Source organism: Dendropsophus ebraccatus, chromosome 1 (assembly GCF_027789765.1).
Source record: "Dendropsophus ebraccatus isolate aDenEbr1 chromosome 1, aDenEbr1.pat, whole genome shotgun sequence".
In the NCBI taxonomy this organism is placed as follows: domain Eukaryota; kingdom Metazoa; phylum Chordata; class Amphibia; order Anura; family Hylidae; genus Dendropsophus; species Dendropsophus ebraccatus.
The window spans coordinates 69,681,739-69,704,206 of record NC_091454.1 but is presented as its reverse complement, the minus strand read 5'-3'; the positions used below and the strand labels follow the sequence as shown (position 1 = coordinate 69,704,206).

The window sequence follows — 22,468 nt, the reverse complement described above, 5'->3', positions numbered from 1 at the left end:
TATCCCAAGGGACCCAGTAGCAGGCCGGCGGGACACCGACCACAGGGGAAAAGGGTACAACCGGCCTTACACACTGAAAGGAGGCGTACCATCACATCTGTGTGCCCACCAGGCACTGGCGTCACATGACAAGGTCCGGCTGTATCTCGGCCATCCACCACCGGAGTGGTGTCACACTACAACACCTAGCAAGTGACCGGCCTTTCCTCTGATATAACACCTCCGGGGGGCACACCACAATACCTGCAGGGGATGCCTACATGGGGATAGCACCTACTGAGATGGGATTATTTAAAAAGGGCATGCCTTACTGCCAGGGGTGTTAACTACTGGGGATTACCAACAATAGGTTGCCTGAATCGGGGATAGCACCTACTGGTGTGGGATTACCTGCCTGACTACCAGGGATTTTGTATTTTGTATTTGTTCACTAAACAACTAGAATTTTAGTTTAATAGTTTGTTAATTTATTTGAAAAACTAGAAAAGTTAAAAGGGAAAGGACTGTCATTTTCAAAAGCATTTTAATTTTTATTTTTCTTACACATGCAGCACAAGTTCAGTCAGTTCTCTGCTGGTATTGCTGCTGTGCTGCCGCAGCTGGTGCCTGCCCTCTATAAAGCAAGTTCAGCTCCTGTGCGCTTCATAACACTTTTTAGTTCTCAGTTTCTTTTTGTTTAAAATATACCGGCCATGGCATCTAAGCTATAAAAGGTGCTCCCCTCATCCAAAGCAACATATGTGATGTGGAAGCAGGTGGCCTTCGGCCCCATAAAGTTTTACAGGGGCATCAGCACACACATTTATCCATTCAAACTCCTCACTGCAGTTGTGCAGTTAGGAGAAAAGGGGGAAACAAGAACCCTGTTCTAATAATTGGTAGGGCCCTTAGTGGTGGGGCCCGCAGCAATCAGATACATTTTATCTATTCTGTGGTTAATGTGAGATGGTAAATGTCAATTCTGGGAAAAAACCCTAAAATCTGCCTAAAAATAAATAAAAATTGACCAAACAATTAAAAGATTGTATAATAAATCAATTGCTTTTAAAAGCAACATTTAATTTAAGGGGCTACCTAAACAGATGAATGTATAGTTGTGCATTAATGAAAAAAAGTGCAAAATCACATCCAGAGTCTGGTAATATCCCAGTACCAGTATGTCTGCTTTAGCATTCGGTGAATCTTCTATCAGTTTTTCTCTACCAACATGTTCCTTTCCTATAGTCATTCTTAATGTGCCAACTGCGATGGACTGAGTATCATTGGAAATCATCTTCAGCCTTTAATGTGATTGGTTACTGGATTACAGAAATGTCATGTGACCATTTAAAATGATCAGGGTAATCCCCATTTCACCTTCACTATTCGTGGAATAATGCTAGCCTTGCTAAGAATCATCTTACAAGAATGCTTCCAAATCAGGCTTACAGCTCAGCGCAGGGAGATGGCATGAGCTCCTTCTGTCCCCCTGAAGGAGAAATACCCAGGGGAAATCTTAATTTCCCTGGGTTTCCATAAATCTCCTTTTTTTTTTAATTTACATTTTTACATTTTTTTATTTATTTAATGCATTGAATTATCTCCGCTGGATTCAGAGGCATTCCTGAGAAGGTGCAGTCTGATCCGTAAGTACTGTACTCATCATGAGCGGGCTGACAGAGGAGGCAGTGGAGAAGTTCTTAGACTCCAACCCTACTATTGCCAAAGAGTACTATGACAATAAATTTAGACCTGGTATTATATTTAAGCTTCTGAGCACTGACAGCACCAGTGTGGATTTCAGCACATATCATGACTTGAGCAGCGTGGAGGAAAGTGAAATAGTCTTTGACCTGATCAGAGGATTCCAGGAAAACCTAAATGTTGAAAGATGTGTATTCAATGTACTCAAGAGTATATCCTTCATTATTCAAGCGGACCGTATGAGTTTGTTCATGTACCGCATGAGGAATGGTACTGCGGAATTAGCCACCAGACTTTTTAATGTCAACAAGGATGCCATCATGGAAGATTGCTTGGTGCCGCCAGACTCTGAAATTGTTTTCCCCTTGGATGCTGGAGTATTGGGATATGTGGCACAGACCAAGAAATTAGTAAATGTTTCAAATGTGACAGAGGTAAGTAAAGTATAATACTATAAGCAAGCTTTGTTATCTACTATTGTAGCCTTATAGATAGGTACAAACTACAGTATGTATACTATTGTCTCCTTCTTAACCTAGCCTGCATACCAAGCATAATAATAATTCAATGCGGGAGTTCAAGCAGGTCATGTACAATATACATGGATATCTAATCCCAAGATTAAATGCTCGCTTTGAAATGTAGTTGCACCTTATGAGATAAGCTGCCATGCAGTGTGCACATATTATTGTGGGGCCTGAATGTGTTTCACTTACAGCTATTGAATAGTTTTTTATAGATTAATATCTACTATATGACCTATATCTATATTTGTCACAAGTAGTACAATTTACAATACTCAACGTACTAAACACACTAACATTAGTGATAGCATTCAAAGGCAGTTCTACAGAGCTCATTTGTGTCTGAGAGGATAATCCCATTAAGATGAGATGGGTGGAAGACATGTCAAGGAGAGCTATAGAATCTCTATGTCTTGGGATGATTTTATTTGCTTCATACACATATGACAGCCCATTATACTTAGGGATGATATAAAATAGCAAGCCTCGATCATATGGACAGACATACCAGAACACAATAAGAACAGATTGTTTTCATAATTTTATTTTTAAAAATTTGTTGGCATAATTTTGCCTGGATAGCAGATGGGTTATAGTTTTAGGATGCCATGGTGGGAAATTTCCTCTCCTGCCCCCCTATTACACACATTATAATACGGATACTAAAATCTTTTCTGAGCTGTGCAATTACATATTTATTTCAGTATATGATGATGAGAACATTTTACATGAATAATCCTTCTCACAGTAAACTTTACTTTTTTCCTATAATGGGGTAATTTCTTCAGTGCTGATTTACTTTTTATTATAGCTACAGTCTAGCATTACAATATAAGGCTATGTTCACATATTCTTTTTTTATAGTGAAAAAACTGGCTTTTTATTTAATGACTGTAAGAAACGATCATGACCAATATTTACAGCCTGACTTATCAAATTTGAGCCATTATTATAGAAAAAAGGAAGTTTTTTTTCTTTACTATTTAAAAAACAGCGTGTGAACATAGCCTCAGTAGAAGTTAACATCTGGGTCATTTATAAACAGTTACTATGACTGACGGGTCATTGAAGGCTAAAAGAATAAGAAAAGTCTCAGGACACCCTTTTATTTCAGAAATGGAAGGGGAAATGACAGGTCTGAATAGTTTAGACCCCTGCAAGGAGGCCTATTATTTAAGCTACATCTGTCCCCCATTTTGAAAGCCGCCATATTGGATAAAGGTGGGATAAAGGTAAACACCATGAACAACACATTGAACATATTAAATAGCAGTGCATCACAGGGAACATCCTTTTTTTTCAACTTCCTTTTTTTCATATGTTACATGACCACCTTCCCATTGGAAAACTTGAACTTTATCAAGTATAGTGGCTTTCAAGATGGGGGCTACAGTATGTTCCGGACATAGCCTAAAAGATGGGCCCCTTAACCCAATAATTGGTGAGGTATTCAAATGGTCCAGTCTGTGTACATACTGTTGTTGTGAAGGATAATGTTGAGCCATAATGCAGCAGGCCACAGAAGCTCACAGAGCTGGACACTAACTTTCAGCACTCTCTACTGAGTTTAAGACTTTTTCTACATGCAAGATCAGAACAAAAAAGTATTAATTTTTTCATGTACTAAATTTCTGAGTAGCCACATCCAAGCCTGAGATCAATGCAGAAATAGTTAGAATGGCTAATAGAAACTTTGGGAAACTTAACAATGTTTTCCCCAGAAAACTGGTATAAAAAAATCAGGAATGTTTGTGCAAGGTTCTCAGTTTTTGCAAAAAATGAGCAGTTTGTTTAAATATCTACAGTACACAAAAAACATTGATAAATCTCCCAATTTGTTTCTTAACAGATGACCCATACTTGACCATCTGGCACTCTGATTAATAAATCTGGTTTTGGCAAATGTCCTATGAACAGCTAGGTCCAGATTTATTAAACTGATGTACACTGTGCACAGCAGCCAATCACAGCTTAGATTTCCTTTTACTAGAGCTTTAGGCTGGGCTGTGATTGGTTGCTGTGGGTAGTCCACACCCGTTTCTGTTACACACAGTATGACAAAGCTGGGCCCTAATGTCCAAATTCATCAACTGAAATGTTTGGTGGAGAGAGAATAATGTGAACAGTTATCTGCTGTGCTTTTTGACCTTTTTGATCTTGCATTGACTGAATTACTTTTGCCATAATTCAAAAGTGTCATGACAGTCACTGAGCCTAAGCACCAAGGCTGAAACAAAGTACCACCTTGAGGTTTTGACAATAGGTTGCTTGGCAGATATAAACAGGTTCTTTAGAGCAAGGCTTATGGCAAAGAAAAGTGACAGAAGATGACATTTCAAGACTTTTTTCAAAACATATCATTAGCAAATTCAGTTTCCCTCAAAATAACAGTGTGAGGGAGAAACTGACTCTTAATGGCATCTATATGGCAAAGTGAAGCTGTGGGCTCATAATATCTGGCCAGGATTTCGGGTGGGCAAGTTAGCTTGCCTTTTGATTCCTCAACTGCTATCCTGTAAAATGGAGAAATACTCAACTGTTTATTTTACATCCTAGGTAAAAGAGGGGAAGAACTACCTTTTTAAAGGGTTAATTTGCTAGGTAAGGACATTATTCTGCTAGGTAAGGACAGGTATTCTGAATTAATTTCCACACATCAAAACGTAGAGCATAAATTAAGAAAAACTTGATTTGACTAAAAAAAATACTGATACAAAATACTGACCAAAATGCAGCTGTGTAAAAGTGGCCTTGGTCACATTTAGGTGCTGTATATAAAATTTTACTAATTGTGTGTCTCTATTTAATTGTTTAAATATATAATTATGTCCCACTTTGATAGGATTATATCCTCACTATTAAACAGTACCTTATACATCCCTTTTAAGGTTCACATTGCGTTCATGGCTACTGTATATGTACAGCTATGTGTAGCTATGTGTACAGCTTCACTTTGACATTTGGTTAATTCCTGTGTTTCAGATTAGAACATAAAAGGGGAAACTAGGAAAAAAAAGGAGTCATAGACAGAATAGTTAGGAAGGTAAGGTGGGGAGAGGGTACGAGGGTGAGAGGGTAGTAGCAAAGATCTGCTCTTGATTAGGGTCACAAGAAGCATGTTGAAAAAAAAGGTCGCAAAATAACTGCCCAGGAATTGAGGAAAATCAAGCGTAAAGCTGCCAAGCTGCCATTAGCCACCAGTTTTGCCATATTTCAGAGCTACAACGTTACTGGAGTATCACAAAGGTGCGCAATACTCAGGGACATGGCCAAGGTAAGGAAGGCTGAAAAAACTACCATCTTTGAACAAGAAACATAATATAAAACATCAAGACTGAGCCAAGAAATATCTTAAGACGGATTTTCCTAAGGTTTTATGGACTAATGAAATGAGAGTGACTCTTGATGGGCCAGGTGGATGGGCCTGAGGCTGGATCAGTAAATGGCAGAGTGCTCCACTCCGACTCAGATGCCAGCAAGGTGGAGGTGGGGTACTGGTATTTGCTGGTATAACCAAAGATGAACTTGTGGGACCTTTTCGGCTTGAGGATGGAGTGAAGCTCAACTCCCAGACCTACGGCCAGTTTCTGGAAGACACCTTTTTCAAGCAGTGGTACAGGAAGACGTAGGTATCGTTTAAGGAAAACATGATTTTCATACAGTACAATGCTCCATCACATGCAACCAAATACTCCACAGCATGGCTGGCCAGTAAAGGACATGGCCCCTTGTAATGACATGGCCCCTTGTTCACCTGATCTGAATCCCCTAGAAAACCTGTGGTCCCTCACAAAATGTGAGATCTACAGGGAGGGAAAACAGTCCACCTCTCTGAACAGTGTCTGGGAGGCTGTGGTGGCTTCTGCACGGAATGCTAATCGTAAACTGATCAAACAACTGACGGAATCTATGGATGAAAGGCTTTTGAGTGTCATCGTAAAGAAAGGTGGCTATATTGGTCACTGATTTATTTTTGGGTTTATTTTTGAAGATCAGAAATGTATATTTCTAAATTTTCTGTTGTTATATTAGTTTACCTGTTGAAAAGAAGTGAGATGGGTATATATTTGGTTTTTATTAAGTTGCCTAATAATTCTGCACAGGAATAGTTACCTGCACAAACAGATATCCTCCTAAGATAACTAAATCTAAAAAAAAAAAAAAAAAGAAAAACACTTCAACTTCCGAACATATTAAGCTTTTATATTTACGAGTCTTTTGGGTTGATTGAGAACAAAGGGGGAGATTTATCAAAGGGTGTAAAATTTAGACTGGTGCAAACTGCCCACAGCAACCAATCACAGCTCCTCTTAAATTTTACCAGAGCTTAAAACTAAGCTCTGATTGGTTGTTGTGGGCAGTTTGCAACAGTCTAAATTTTACACCCTTTGATAAATGCCCCCCATAGTTCTCACTCAATTTACCAAATAAATAATAAAAAGAATCCTCTCAAATACAACTTGCCTAATAATTCTGCACACACTGTATGCTCAACACATATTTAAATATTGTGAATCTAAACTGGACACGGAGGATCTTACAGGGCTTATCTTGGACAGGTGTGAAGAGCAGTTGTCAGTGAAACCTGAATGAAGACCCAATTTAAATTAATGCATCATGCTATGTAAAGGTCTGCTGTTCTAAAAACCCTGGAAAAGCTGGACCGTATTGAAGCTTGTCCCAATTGGAATAGTAAAAGGAACTGATCTGTTACGTGTCCCAGTGACATGCTCTTTAGTGTGTCAATTTTCGGTTAAACTAAAAGATCTGCAGGTTAGTAAACTGCAAATTCAGATTTCACTGGAACCCTTCTTCATGGATGAAAAGGCTTTAACCCCTTAACGACATCGGGCGTAAATTTACGCCCTCGCGCCCTGGTACTTAGCGCATCAGGGCGTAAATTTACGCCCAATGTTTCCCCGATCGCTGCGTGTTCACACACAGCGGTCGGGGAAGATGGCCTGCTATAAATCATAGCAGGCCATCATAGCTTCTCGGCACAGGGGGTGGTTAACACCCCCCGTGCTTACGATCAATTCAGATCAGCCAATAGCGGCGATCGGAACCTTTCCGGGTCATCGGTGACCCGATGACCCGGAAAAAAATGGCGGTCGGTGCTGTCCGAGGACGGCACCGACCGCCATTACTGTAAAAAGTAATGGTGGTCACCGTGCCAACTGCCCGATCGCCGTGAACGGCCGGCCGGCCGTTCACGGCGATCGGGCCGGTGGCACGGCGATCAGAGTCCAGCAAAATAATAAATACCTGTCCTGGACCCCTCTGCTAGGTAGCGGAGGGGTCCAGAGCAGGTATTTGTACATTACTCACCTGTCCCGGGCTCCTGATCGGCGTCTTTCGGGTTTGCGGCGTCCTCCGTCATTCCGTTCGGTCTTCGGGTCTTTCCGCCGTTCCCCGTCGTCTTCTTTCGGCTATTTTCGGCTCCAGCCTCGTCATTTTCCGGATTTTGCGCTCTGCTGCCCCCTAGCGGCTGATATGTGTAATACACTTATCAGCAGCTACAGGGATATTCAGAATATAGAAAAAGTTTTTTTTTTTTTTTCCAAATTTTTTCTTCTTCTATTTTCCGCACCCTATCGCCGCTGAGTGTTGATCAGCATCGCACGAAAGTGCGCTGCTAATCAGCAACTCCTCCTTTTTGGCGTAGGGTGTTTTTTTTCTATATTCTACTGCCACGGTCTGCTGATAAGTGCCGCACATAAGTGTGGCATTTATCAGCAACTCCTTTGTTGGCGTAGGTTTTTTTTTTATACTTACTGTAAAAAAAACACGTAAAAAACACTACATTACACCACACTACATTGAATAAAGTTTGACACTACACCACTACATACCCCATATACCAATCCCCGTATAAAGATGGCCCCCAGGGTGTTTTCGGTGTCAGAGGGATACGTTATTATTGCCCCCGACCCCGAAACAGCCAGTGAGGATGAATGGGGGGATCCTTCTTTCCTCCATTCATCCTCATCATCCTCATCATCCAGTGACATGTCTGGGGGGTAGCGTAGCGTACGCTGCCCCCCAGACACGTCTTTTCCGCCAGTACCGTCCCAATAAGAGATCACCGTATGGTGTGAAATTCTACAAACTCTGTGAGAGTACCTCAGGGTACACTTACAGATTTAGGGTACGTGCACACTGCGGAATGGCGAAGGATAACCCCTTGTGTATTCCGCAGCTGGCACCCGCCAGCGGACTGATGCGGGCGCATGTCTCCACCCGTGTCATAGACTCCATTCTATGCACGGGCGGAATCCGTCGTCCGTCCAAAGAATGAACACGTTGGACGGAGAGCGGAATCCGCCCGTGCATAGAATGGAGTCTATGACACGGACGGAGACGTGTGCCTGCATCAGTCCGCCGGCGGGTGCCAACTGCGGAATGCACGAAGGGTTATCTGTCGCGATTCCGCAGTGTGCACGTAACCTTAGAGTGTATGTAGGAAGGGACACCCGAATGCAGCCCCCAGATGCCCCCTCCCCCCCATCCTCGGAACAAGTGGGAAGATTGTCCGGGAACTGATCTTCCCACTGCTGGATAAAGGTCACCACCACCTGTACGGGGATAACTTTTATACCAGCACCCCCTCTTCTGGTCCCTCGCTGCCCGAGCTACTGTAGCTTGCGGCACGATCCGAACATATCAGAAGCCGTAATAGGGCCCTAATATTTAGCAGCCATGGAGCGGACCAGGCGCTTCTGGATATGAAGGACCCCGTATCGCACCAGGACAACATTTTCCAGGTGACGTCCCCCACACTGGAGAACAGGAGACCCCAGAAGAAGTGCGGAGTGTGGTGTAACAGGGGGATCAGGAAAGACACCATTTTACAGTGTGCCACCTGTCCTGATCACCCCGGCCTCTGCATACAGGATCGCTCCAAGGCGCACCACACGTCATCGGGGTTCTACATTATCTTAATTCTGTCCCTTATTCCTATTTCAGGGGTCACGTTGATCCAGGGATTATTCTGATCGCCATTATGGAGTCGGGAAGGAATTTTTCCCCTGTGATGAGGCTACTGTCGTCTGCCTCACAAGGGTTTTTTACCTTCCTCTGGATCAACACAGGTTGAGTTTGATGGACACCTGTTATTTCCAACCTTATAAACTAATAATTGGCCTAATACCCCCAAATATATTAGAATGGTCCCTTTTCCCCAGCTAAGTAGGTATGGCCGCCATTCCCATTAGAGGATGCCATGATGCAATTACAAAGCCTCTGTGCGGCCAGGACAGTAGAAACCCCCCACAAGTGACCACATTCTGGAAACTACACCCCATAAGGAATCTAACAAGGGGGGCAGCGGGGATATGGCCCCCTGGTGACGGCCACATTTGGGACGTGAAAATGAAAAAAATTGTATTTTTTATTTTCTCGGCACATGTTCTACGTAAGTGCCTGTCACCAGTGGGGTCCATATCCTCACTGCACCCCTTGTTAGATTCCTTATGGGGTGTAGTTTCCAGAATGGGGTCACTTGTCGGGGGTTTCTACTGACCTGGCAGCACAGGAGCTTTGTAATTGCGACATGGCCTCCATCCTCCATTCCAGCCTCTAAATGGCGCTCTGTCCCTTTGGTGGCTTGCCCTGTGCCCATATGGCACATTATATCCACATGTGGGGTATTTTCGTAATCAGGGGAAACTACCCTATACGTTTTGTGTTAATTTTCTTTTTTAACCCCTTGTGGAAATGGAAAAAATCAAGGCTAGACCAACATTTAGTGTAATTTTTGTAAAATTTTTACTCTAAATCATTAATCTTGTCATGATTTTTTCATTTTCACAAGGGGCTAAAAGATAAAAAAGAACACTAAATGTGTAGAGCAATTTCCCCTGAGTACGGAAATACCCCACATGTGGACATAAAGCGCCATGCGGGTGCAGGGTAAGCCTCCGAAGGGAAGGAGCGCCATTTCGTTTTTGAAGGCTGGATTTGGATGGAATGGATTTTAAGGGGCCATGTTGCATTCAAAAGGCCCCTGTGTTGCCAAGATAGTTGAAACCCCCCACAAGTGACCCCATTATGGAAACTACACCCCTCAAGGAATGTAACAAGGGGTGTAGTGAGCATATGGACCCCACTGGTGACGGGCACAAATGTGGAACAATGTGGCGTGAAAATGAAATATTACATTTTTTACACTATAATGTTGGTCTAGCCTTGAATTTATCATTTTCACAAGGGGTTAAAAGAGAAAAAAAACACACAATATGTGTAGAGCAATTTCCCCCGAGTCCGTAAATACCCCACATGTGGACATAAAGCGACATGTGGGTGCAGGGCAAGCCTCCGAAGGGAAGGAGCGCCATTTGGATTTTGGAGGTTGGATTTGGCTAGAATGGATGATGAACGCCATGTCGCATTTACAGAGCCCTCGTGCTGCCAAAACACTGGAAACCCCCCACAAGTGACCCCATTATGGAAACTGCACCCCTCAAGGAATCTAACAAGGGGTGCAGTGAGGATATGGACCCCTTGATGACAGGCACATTTGTGCCATGAAAGTGAAAAAATGAAATTTTTTACTTTTACGTCACATTGTTCACATTTGTGCCCGTCACCAGTGGGGTCCATATGCTCACTGTGCCCCTTGTTAGATTCCTTGAGGGGTGTAGTTTCCAGAATGGGGTCACTTGTGGGGGGTTTCCAGTGTCTTGGCAGCACGAGGGCTCTGTAAATGCGACATGGCCCTTGAAATCCTTTCCAGTGAAATTCAGCTTCCAAAAGCCAATTGGCGCTCCTTCCCTTTGGAGGCTCGTCCTGCGCCCGCTTGGCACTTTATCGCCACATGTGGGGTATTTCTGTACTCGGGAGAAACTGCGCTACACATTTTGTGTCTTTTTTTTCCTCTTATCCCTTTAAGAAAATGAAAAATTGAAGGCTAGAACAACGTTTTAGTGTAAAAAATAAATTTTTCTTTTTTCACGCCATATTGTTCGGAAAATCTGTGAAGCACCTGTGGGGTCCAAATGCTCACCGCACCCCTTGTTACATTCCTTGAGGGGTGTAGTTTTCTAAATGGTGTCCCTTTAGGGGTGTTTTTTAGGTTTTGGCACCCCAGAGCCTCTGCCAACCTGAAGTGGTACAGTCAGAAATGACCAAATATAACGGAGGCGTTGAAATTCACTAGGCGCTCCTTTGTATCTGAGGCTTGTGGTTGCGTCAAATAGCGCAATAGGGCCACATATGGGGTATTTCTATAAACTGCAGAAACGGGGCAATAATTATTGGAGTGCATTTCTCTGGTAATAGGTTTATAATTATGAAAAATATTGGATTACAATAAAATCTCTGCACAGAAAATAAAAATTTTCTAATTTCTTACACACTTAGCTTTTATTTCTGTGACTCCCCTAAAGGGTTAAAACACTTTCTGGATATGCTTTTGCAGAGTGTGGGGGGTGCAGTTTCTGAAATGGGGTGCTTTGTGGGGCTTTCTAACATACAGGCCCCTCAAATACACTTTAAACCTGAACAGGTCCCTAAAAATATCTGATTTTGAAATTTTACTGAAAATTTGGAAATTTGCTGCTTATGTTTTAAGCTTCCTATTGTCTAAAAAAAATGAAAGATCGTTTAATAAATGCCGCCAACATAAAGTAGACATGTTGCTAATGCTATTTAATATATAATTTATGTGGTATAACCACTTTCTGTATACGCAAAGAAGTTTCAAAGTTGGAAAAATGCAGTTTTTCACATTTTTTCACATTATTTGGGTTTTTTTCATAAAGATTTGTTATGATTATCGACTCCAATTTACCAGAAATGTAAAGTACAATATGTCACGAGAAAACAATCTCAGAATCAGCCGGATAGGTAAAAGCATCCCGAAGTTATTAATGAATAAAGTGACACTGGTCATATTCATAAAATTTGTCTCTGTCATTAAGGCCATTTCAGGCTCTGTCCTTAAGGGGTTAAGAGTGTTCTTCAAAGCAATAGCATATGTACAATTTAGGCAGACCAGGCAACTGCTATGGGGCCCGGGATCCCAGGAGGCCCAGAAATCTTGTGGAAGATCTCTTTTCTGATAATAACCCATGCAGACGCTGAGAGTGTCACCAGTATATAACAGCAGACATGCTCACTGGCTGTGCTGATTACCAGACATCAGAGCGCATAAGTGTTCTGCTCCCACTCTGCGTTTAGTTGACCTGGTGACCTCTTCTCTCTGCCTATACTGTCCTCACACAGATAATGTCAAACTTAAAGGGCTTGAATTCTCTGGCTCCCTTACATATCTAAAAAGAGCAAGTTTCCTGTTTCTTTAGAGGCCCTGCTGCTCCATGCAGCTGCTATCAGTTACTGGGGTGCTTCAGTGGAGGAGAGTCAGACAGGACTTATGGCCACATGCTCTGTCCAAATCTTCTGATTTTAATACATTCCTGTAAAAAGAATGCTGCATTTTGCTTCACATTTCTATAGAATCAGAAGATGTGGACACATTCATTGTGGAGCCCTGCTAATAATAGATGGAAATAAGAGTCCATTTACTCAGAAAGATTATCTAACACACAGCAGCCAATCACAGCCCAGCTTTTAGCAGTTTACACCAGTGTATACTTTACACCCTTTGATAAATCTCCCCCATGATGTGTGTAAAATGGGTGTAAAAATGTTTGTATGTTCACACAACGTCAATGACATTGCAGTCAATGCATTGCAGTCAATGGGAAGACGGACGTCCAATGCACACAAATGGACGTTTTTGCCGTGGGCGTCAAAATAATGAACATGATCATTATTTTCGGACGCCTTTTGCAAACAGCGGACGTTTGTTATTTGTAGTTCACACACAGTTTTTCTTTTGTCACCATTCTTTCTCCGGTTTCACTATTAAATTCAATGGACTTTTCAATTATGCCGCACCCAAAGGCCAATTAGTAATCCCAAACTAGAATAATGTACCAACACCAGTCATTGCACTAAGAGGAGGCCAGGCTGCTTAATGATGTCCGTTATTTTATACTTAAAATAACGGACGTCATTTTAAACAGAGCTGGAAGAACGTTGTGTGAACATAGCCTATGTGTGCAAAGGTGTACCTGTGCATAGCTCCCAACTCTCCCGGATCCGGCAGGACAGTCCAGTTTTCGGGGTGCTGTCCCGCCATCCCGGAATGGAACCCAGTGTCCCGCATTATATTGGGTGTAAAAGAAAAACAACAAAGCAGTAATTCACCTGTCCTCCAGTCCTACCAGCTCCTCTCCCGGCAGAGCATGCACTCCCGACATCCTACGGCGCGGGTAGTGGGGTATACAAACACTGACTGTGCAGGAAGTGTCCTGCAGCCTCTATAATTCATAATAGAGGCTGCAGGACACTTCCGGCACAGGCAGTGTCTCTATACCCCGCTGCCCGCGCCGGAAGATGACGGGAGTGTGCGCTCTGCCCGGAGAGGAGCTGCTGGGACAGCGGAACAGGTGAGTTACTGCTTTGTTGTTTTTCTGGTGGGGCCACACTATGTGGGGGCATTGGATACTATGTGGGGCACTATATGGGAGGAATGGATACTATGTGGGGCACTATATTGGGGGATTGGATACTATGTGGGGCACTATATGGGGGGATTGGATACTATGTGAGCACTATATGGAGGAATTGGATACTATGTGGGGCACTATATGGGGGAATTGGATACTATGTGGGGCACTATATGAGGGGAATGGATACTATATGGGGAACTATATGAAGGGAATTGATATAATGTGGGCATTGTAATGGGGGATTGGATACTATGTAGGGCACTATATGATGGATTGGAGACAATGTAGGGCACTATATGGGTGATTGGAGACTATGTAGGGTAATATTCAGTCAGTAGCATGTGGTGACTGTAGGGGAGTGGTTATGGAGGGTTGCTATGGGGGTGTGGCTATGGAGGGTTGCTATGGGGGCAAGGCTATGGAGGGTCGCTATGGGGGCGTGACTATGGGGGGTCGCTATGGGGGCGTGGCTATGGGGACCGCGTCGCACCTGTCCCTCTTTGCTCTTTGCAAAAATTGGGAGGCACATGTGAATTGGTAAAAGTTGGTATACAGTATACTCAATGTATAAGAACTGGCTGGATAAAAGACATCACGAAGCTGTTTTGTTTGCTCTATGCTGCAGATTTCCCACAGCATTTCTGTTTTTTAAATCCACACCAAATTATAATCTGCTTCAATCCACACCACCTGTAAAGCCCAGGGCCCATAGTACCATTAATCTACCCCTGATGAAAGATGTTTATATTTTCTCCCATTTTGCACATCCGTATTATTTATCAGGTGATTGACAGGTCTGCTTCCAAAGAGTTTCTGCTGCAGCTGCTAAGAATGCTGGGTTCCAATTTTATTGCTATGATCAGATACTACTTGTGTACTGTGTACTGGAAGGTTTTTCCCTCTATCATGTCCCCTCTTGCTGTCCTTTGCTGTATAATTCCTCATAAAGGCCACTTCTAACGATGTTCTGCAGCAGCTGGTAGTAATGCTGGATTTATTATTAAGCCCTTCACTCCAGGGCCAATTTTCAGACCCACATAGGCCCTTATTCTTTGCAACACCAATTGTACTTTGCAATGATAGACTTAATTTTTCCATAAAATATGCTGTGTAATTTGTGCTGTGAAATTGAAAAAAATAAGCAATTTGTTTTAATTCTAGAGGGTTTTGTGTTTACCCCATGGTAAAACTGACATCTCAGCTATGTTCCTCAAGTCAGTATGATTACAACAATAGGCAACTTTTATCATTTTTATTTTATTTGATGGCTTTTAAAAAATGTAAACCCTTAAAAAAAACTAATTGTGTTTAAAATTGCTCTATTCCCATCCTTATAACACTTTTATTTGTTGGTCTATGGGGCTGTGTGAGGTGTAATTTTTTGCGCCATTTCTACTTCCTGTCAGTACCTTGATTGCCATATGCGGCGTCCTTATGTGGGAAGGGGTTAATCACAAGGGTCTCCAGCATACACTGAAGGCACCATAAATATTGTTCCTTCATGTCACACTTTAGCTTATTTTAGCAATCAAGTGATTGGCAGTTTTGCTAAAGATGTTTTGCAGCAGCTGCCATTGATACTAGGCTTCAATCTTTAATTAAATAATTGTATAATATAGTATAAAATGTGTTTTAAATGTTAATGCCAAGTATGTATAAAATGACCAGTACGCTATGCAAATGATTGAATATGTAAAAAAAATACACAGAAAGATGGCTGACCTCTCAAATAGAAATATATACCTGTATGCCCTGGATTGCCACGTGCGACTGTCCCAATGCCTGTATTAACACCTTTGTCTAGGGGTTGAGAAAGGCAGACACTGAAACACATGTCAGGGAAGGGGCGCTTGGCAATCACACTGATCATCTCACTGCTGGCTCCCCCTCTTATGCACAGTGTACATGTTGTGCACTCCCACTTCCTGTGTTCTGTTCTGTCATTTGTAGTGCAGTCCCCGGTCGCAGGTGGAAGGGGTGGGAGGCGGGTTGGATATATTTATTTGTTGTACTTGATGTTATGTTTATTGTATTATACCTGATCTTCTGTACCTATGGCAACACCTGTGTATTATTCTTTTACCTGTGAACCGATGCTTTTTTTTTTTCCAGAAAATTTTATAAAAACTAAGTTTTCAAAACAAAAGGGACCATTTAATGCTCTTTCATTAAAACTACCATAAAGCACACAACATCTGTTGTAAGGTCTATACAGATATGCATGAAAGAAATGTGTGCCGCTAACATGGAAGCCCCCAGGAAAGTTGATAAAATACCAAATAAATACAGCATTAAAAGGGGAACTATCAGTAAGTCAGACAAATTGAACCTGCTGATAGCCCCCTATAGCACCCAGGACACTGAGGAGGAAGTTATGTGCCTCACCTTCCTCCTTGGCGCCGATCCGCCGCTGTTAGTCGCGGTAAACTCTGCTCCAGAACACCGTTAGGAGCACTGCCATGTCATCCAGCCCGCAATCTCTATTGATTATCATTAGAAGAGGCAGGCCAGGTGACATGCCAGTGCTTCTAACGGTGCTCCGGAGTGGAGTTTACCACGACTAACAGTGCAGGAATGGCACCAAGGAGGAAGGTAAGACTCATACCTTCCTCCTCAGCTTCCCCAGCACTATCAGCAGGTTTGATTTGTCTAACCTGCTGATTGTTCCCCTTTAAAGCAATAATAATTACATTATTTCTTAACTACAGGCATCTTGTTAATGAAACTAATATTAAATACATGAGATGTTCCGTTAAAACCAATTTAAAATGGTGCTTTTGGCAAAGTAATATATCATTAAAGCCTGACCAGACAGAATATTGATGATCCATTTTTTTTGTAATCTAACTGAACATAGTTCTTTTTCTGCTTAGTTAGTTTACTAAATTTCTCTCATGCTTTTCAAATTACTTTTAGCAAACTAATCCAACAGTATAGCATAGCTCTGCGTATAATAAGAAATAGAGATGAGTGAAGCAGCTGAAAATTCGTTTTGCAAGGTTCACAAATTTTGGGTTGGATTAGTAAAAATTTGTGAATAAAATACAAACCGATCGCAATAAAACAGTCAAACTATAGTAGCTATCATAGTGAGACTATAACAGAGTAGCGATTTTTTTTCAACAAATGTTGTTACAAAAAAATGTCAATCAGCCAATCATTCAATTTAAAGGGGTTGTCAAGCAAAAAAATGTTTATATAGATTTGTAATTTACTTCTATTTAAAAATTCCAAGTCTTCCCATACTTACATAAGCTGCTGTACGTCCTGCAGGAAGTGTTGTTAATTTACATTCAGAAACAGTGCTCTCTGCTGACATCTCTGGACGAGTCAGGACCTGTCCTGAGATGTCAGCAGAGACCGCTGTTTCTGAATGTAAATAAACAACACTTCCTGCAGGACGTACAGCAGCTTATAAGTATGGGAAGACTTGAAATTTTTAAATAGAAGTAAATTACAAATATATATATAACTTTTTTGACACCAGTTGACTTGAAAGAAAAAAAACTTTAATGGACAACCCCTTTAAATTTACAGTGCTCTGTGAGTTAATAATATGGACTTTGTCTTCACTGCTCCCAGTGACTTTGTATAATGCACAACAGGCACCCAGGTACTTGATATCCCTCTCCTCTCTGTCCCTATCTCTCTCTCTCAGCTGACACAGCTGACTTTCCCCCCTCCAGGAAGTGAATCACCTTATATAGGGCATGAAAAGGAGGTGCTTACATCACAGAGGGGCTTGCAGATGATTGGACAGGCACTAGAGATTAAAGGAGAAGTAAGGCAAAGATTTTTATTAAAGTATTGTATTGCCCCCAAAAGTTATACAAATCACCAATATACACTTATTATGGGAAATGCTTATAAAGTACTTTTTTCCCTGCACTTACTACTGCATCAAGGCTTCACTTCCTGGATAAAATGGTGATGTCACGACCCGACTCCCAGAGCTGTGCGGCTGTGGCTGCTGGAGAGGATGATGGCAGAGGACACTGAGGGACACAGGGCACTGGAGGGGCACTGAGCATCCCTCTGCCATCATCCTGTCCAGCAGCCACAGCCCGCACAGCTCTAGGAGTTGGCTCCTGACATCACCATTTAATCCTGGAAGTGAAGCCTTGATGCAGTAGTAAGTGCAGGGAAAAAAAGCACTTAACAAGCATTTCCCGTAATAAGTGTATATTGGTGATTTGTATAACTTTTGGGGGGCCATACAATCCTTTAATAAAAAATTTAGCTGGACCTCTCCTTTAACCCCTTAAAGACAGAGCCATTTTCGATTTTTGCACTTCCATTTTTTTCCTCCTTGTGCTTAAAAGGCCAGAGCAGTTGCATTTTTTCACCTAGAACCCCACATGAGCCCTTATTTTTTGCGCCACTAATTGTACTTTTCCAATGACAGGCTGAATTTTTTCATAAAAAACACTACAAAACCAGAAAAAAAAAAATGTGTGGTCAAATTGAAAAATAACACTGCATTTTGTTTATTTGGGGGGCATTTGTTTTTAACGCCATTCACCCTGGGGTAAAACTGTTCCTTATATATGTTCCTCAAGTCGTTACGATTACAATGATATGTAACATGTATAACTTTTATTCTATATGATGGTTTGTAAAATATTCAAACCATTGTTAACATAGATATGTTCCTTAAAATCGCTCTATTCCCATGCTTATAGCCCTTTTATACTTTGGTCTATGGGGCTGTGTGAGGTGTCATTTTTTGCGCCATGATGTTTACTTTCTCTCGGTACCTTGATTGTGCATATGCAGCTTTTTGATCGCTTTTTATTACATTTTTCTGAATTTGATGCAACCAAAAATGCGCAATTTTCAACTTTGGGATTTTTTACGCTTACGCCGTTTACCGTGCGAGATCAGGAATTAAATAAATTAATAATTTGGGCGAATTTGCACGCGGTGACACCAAACATGTTTATTTTATTTATTTTTATTTATTACATGGGTAAAGGGGGGTGATTTAAACTTTTATTAGGGGAGGGGTTTTTTTTATCAATAATAACACTTTATTTATTTCATATACTAGGCCGGCAAAGGATGTGTGGATCGCTCCTCCAGGACAATGTCCCGGGGGGGGGGGGGAGGGGGCGATCCACCCCACTAGACCACCAGGTATGAGGGACAGGAAGCAATCAGATGCAGCTATCAACTTTGACAGCTGCATCTGATTGCTTGATCGCTAATAGCCACGGTCCCGGGCTACATGCTACACCTGGGACCACAGCGGTTCAGAGCGGGGTCACCGCGCGGCCCCCCTCTGAAGTCCTCGAGGCGACCACAGGGCGGAAATATACGCCCCGTGTCGTTAAGGGGTTGAGGATAATCCCTCGCTCCCGCAGAGTGATTTTATTGTAAGATTGTATGTTTAGCAAATTTTTAAATGAATAGCTGTGAATTTGCAGAACGAAGCATATCGACATCTTCGCTTATCTTTAATAAAAATCATACAACTTAAAATTACAGATACTAATGAAAAACAGCAAATAAGTTACATTATATGATGACTGACAAACACGTCAAGACACTCTCTTGTAATGTTTATGGGAACCATGTGGAATGAATAACGTGAAACGTCTCTAATGTGTTGTCAGTGAAGGTGTTACGCTACTACTTCATAGTGTAAACAGGGCTATAGCTATGTGGTGACCTACAACGTGTTACTATTATATACACCCTTTGTAAAAGTCTGTACTTATTATACTTATGTGGTGATGAAAGTAGTACTAAAGTTTCGCCACTAGATGTCACTGTGTTAGATATGTGTATTCAGAAGCTGCACAGCTGAAGTGTATAAAGGGTTATTTTTTCTATGTATGTCACATGTATCTGCAGGCCAATAGGAATCTGTTCTTCTTCTCTCCTATCAGCTCTCTCTTTACTTCTTCTACTGCACTCTTCACCCACTCACAGCGCACGTTAGTTACGCTGGGGAAGGAAGTCACGTGGGAGACTGGAAGACAGTCTTAGTCAGAGCCTCATATGGGTAGGACGCAAGACAACAAACCGTTTTCTTCTCAGTAACGCTACACAACACTTTGCAGTGTTAGACCTCTTCTAAGAGAGGACAAGTCAGAGACAACCTCAATCCATGCCATTGAGTAGGAGAGTCACAGAGCAAGACAGTATCCACAAAAGCCATAGAAGCTAGATACTGATCCGGACAGAGCAAAGTTGCGCAAAGCCAAGGAACTCTATCTCGCAGCACGGTTGTCAGCAGGAAATTCTCAGCATTCTGCTCATCCCAGGTAACAAGGTCTGGGGCCTGTGTCACCCTCTAGGACGTTTCAGCCAAATCTAGTGGACATCAAGTGGTGTGAAGACTAACAAAAGGTCAATACATGAGCACAGGTGTTCTTTTTCTTCTAAAGGTTCTTCTACCTCATCCTCCAACATCCGCAGCAGAGCATAGTACTACTTGGGTTGAGACTCTCATGACATCCTTCTCTCTGCCTTCTCTGCTTCTTTGTATCACTCAGCAGACTACTCAGTCATCACGACTGTATCCTACACTGTATTCCTACTGCAGATTCGGTTGCTGTATTGTCAAGTATTTGTCTGGAAGTATTGTCAAGTGTATTATCAAGTGTTTTATCAAGAGAAACCTCATAATCGTGTAACCTTGCCTCAAGCACGTACTTTCTTAGTAAAACAAGCTTACTAATGATAAAGAGACTCTGTAATCTTGTGCCTTACACTGACGCAGTATACCTCACAAGCTTGGGAGACTTCCCCTTTCTGTGGGTGGCGGTTCCGATAGTCCGGGAGGGTCATTACACCGCTCTGGCCATCCGTGATCACACTAACCCAAGGGACCCTTGATTAGCCCGGCAGGACACTGACCATAGGGAAAAAAGGTACAACCGTCCTTGTAATATAAAAGCAGGTGTGCCATCACACCTGTGTGCCTGCGCCGGCGACACGAAGTAACACCCCAAGGTCCAGTTGTATCTCGGCCAACTACCACCAGAGTGGAGTCACACTTCACCATCTAGCAAGTGACCGGCCAATCCTCCAACACAACAACATCCCCTGGAGGCTCACACCACAGCTATAGAATACTTAAGCCCTGGTGCCTGAAAGGAGAGGCATAGCTAGCACTGCATTCTCTGAATTTTATACTGCAACTCATGGAAATTAATTGTATTACACACTATGCTTACCCTTCAATTTATTTTAATATACCCTGTGTTTCCTTTAGTTATAATGCATTGTGTCCCCTCAGATATAATGCACTGTGTCCCCTTTAATGAGATATAATTCATTGTGCATGCCCCTTAATAACTTATCATGTGATCCCCTTGAGTTACACTGTATTAAGACCCCATGTTATATTACACTGTACCTTTTATGAATTTGTGATGTACTGTACCCCCTTAAAACAATGGCCCCTTTTTATTTTTTTTTTCAGTCTTACAAACTATGGGGGACATTTATCGTTGTATGAGTATGCCCTTTTCCCCAGCCAGATTCACTAAGAGGGGCACACCTCCAGCAGGTGTAGATTTGTATCATGATTTACTGTTGGCAGCCATGCCATACCTTGCTGCCCCCCCATGCCCACCCATTAGAGTAGTGGCGCATATGACAGGCGCACGCCAGGAAAAAGGGCAGAATCTGTGCCTTCTGGAACGCAACATTGATAAATGTCCCCCTATGTTTCTATAGATGGCACACAGTTGGTGGTCAGCACTTTGACAAGTTTTGCATTGAGACCCAGTTTTACTTCTGTAGAGAATCAACGTAATTGGTAGACTCAGCTCACCCAGCCAGTGCACGACCAAAAATCGAAGTATACAGGTGAAGGCAAAAAGGAGGTCAGCACTTCCAGTAAAACTTGTTCTTTATTTCTTACTCCATTAAAAGCGAACAAAAGGCAGATACAAAATGAGTGAGAAAATACACATCTGACGCGTTTCTGGCTATACGCCCTTAATCATAGATGACATGTACAAAGGTATACTGGGATAAATATAGGGGAAATAAACACATGTTCCCTCCCACATAACACCTGAATCACATTGTTTTCTCATTAACATTTAAAGTGAAAGACATGAAAAAGCGCACATAAAGTGCACAGTGCTATATATGATAGAAAATACAAAATTACAAATATGTATATTAAGGTACAAAAATACAAAAATACAAGACATCATACAGATTAATAATTCATGATAAGATCCAATCTATGGTTCAATCCTTTTGGAGATGAAGAATCCAACATGAGAATCCAATATCCTTCACGGTTTAAAAGTTTCTGTTTTCTATCACCTCCACGATCAGGGCGGAATACTCTCTCTATGCCCATAATGGAAAGTGATGAAATGTCTCCTGCATGGACTAGAGAAAAATGCTTAGCCACATTTGATGGATTTTTCACGTTCATGTGTGTAGCACCATAAATATGTTCCCGTAAACGGTCTTTTAACCTACGGCTGGTGCAACCTACATAACCCATTTCACATGTAGTACAGAATATATAATAAATTAGCCAAGTAGTATTACAATTTATATAGCTTCTAATTTTATATTCTGTGTTGTCTATTTTGTTTACAATAACTTTTGTTTGTTTAATATATTTACAACAGTTACATCTTACCCCTCCGCATTTATAATTACCCTTGGTATTTAACCATGTGGGATTAGCAGAATGTGCAGTAATATGAGAGGGTGCCAAAAGGCTACCTAAAGTTGGGGGGCGTTTAGTAGAAAAGTTGCAGCCAT

At 41.9% G+C, this 22,468-nt stretch overlaps 1 protein-coding gene across 1 annotated transcript in view; it reads left to right on the top strand.

The window, feature by feature from the left end:
• The first annotated feature begins 1,643 nt into the window (after window positions 1-1,643).
• Window positions 1,644-22,468, top strand: part of PDE6A (phosphodiesterase 6A) — a 66,171-nt gene continuing 45,346 nt past the window's right edge. Inside the window, exon 1 of the mRNA XM_069955150.1 lies at window positions 1,644-2,117. Coding sequence (XP_069811251.1) covers window positions 1,644-2,117 — 474 coding nt within the window. The remainder of the gene's footprint in view (window positions 2,118-22,468) is intronic.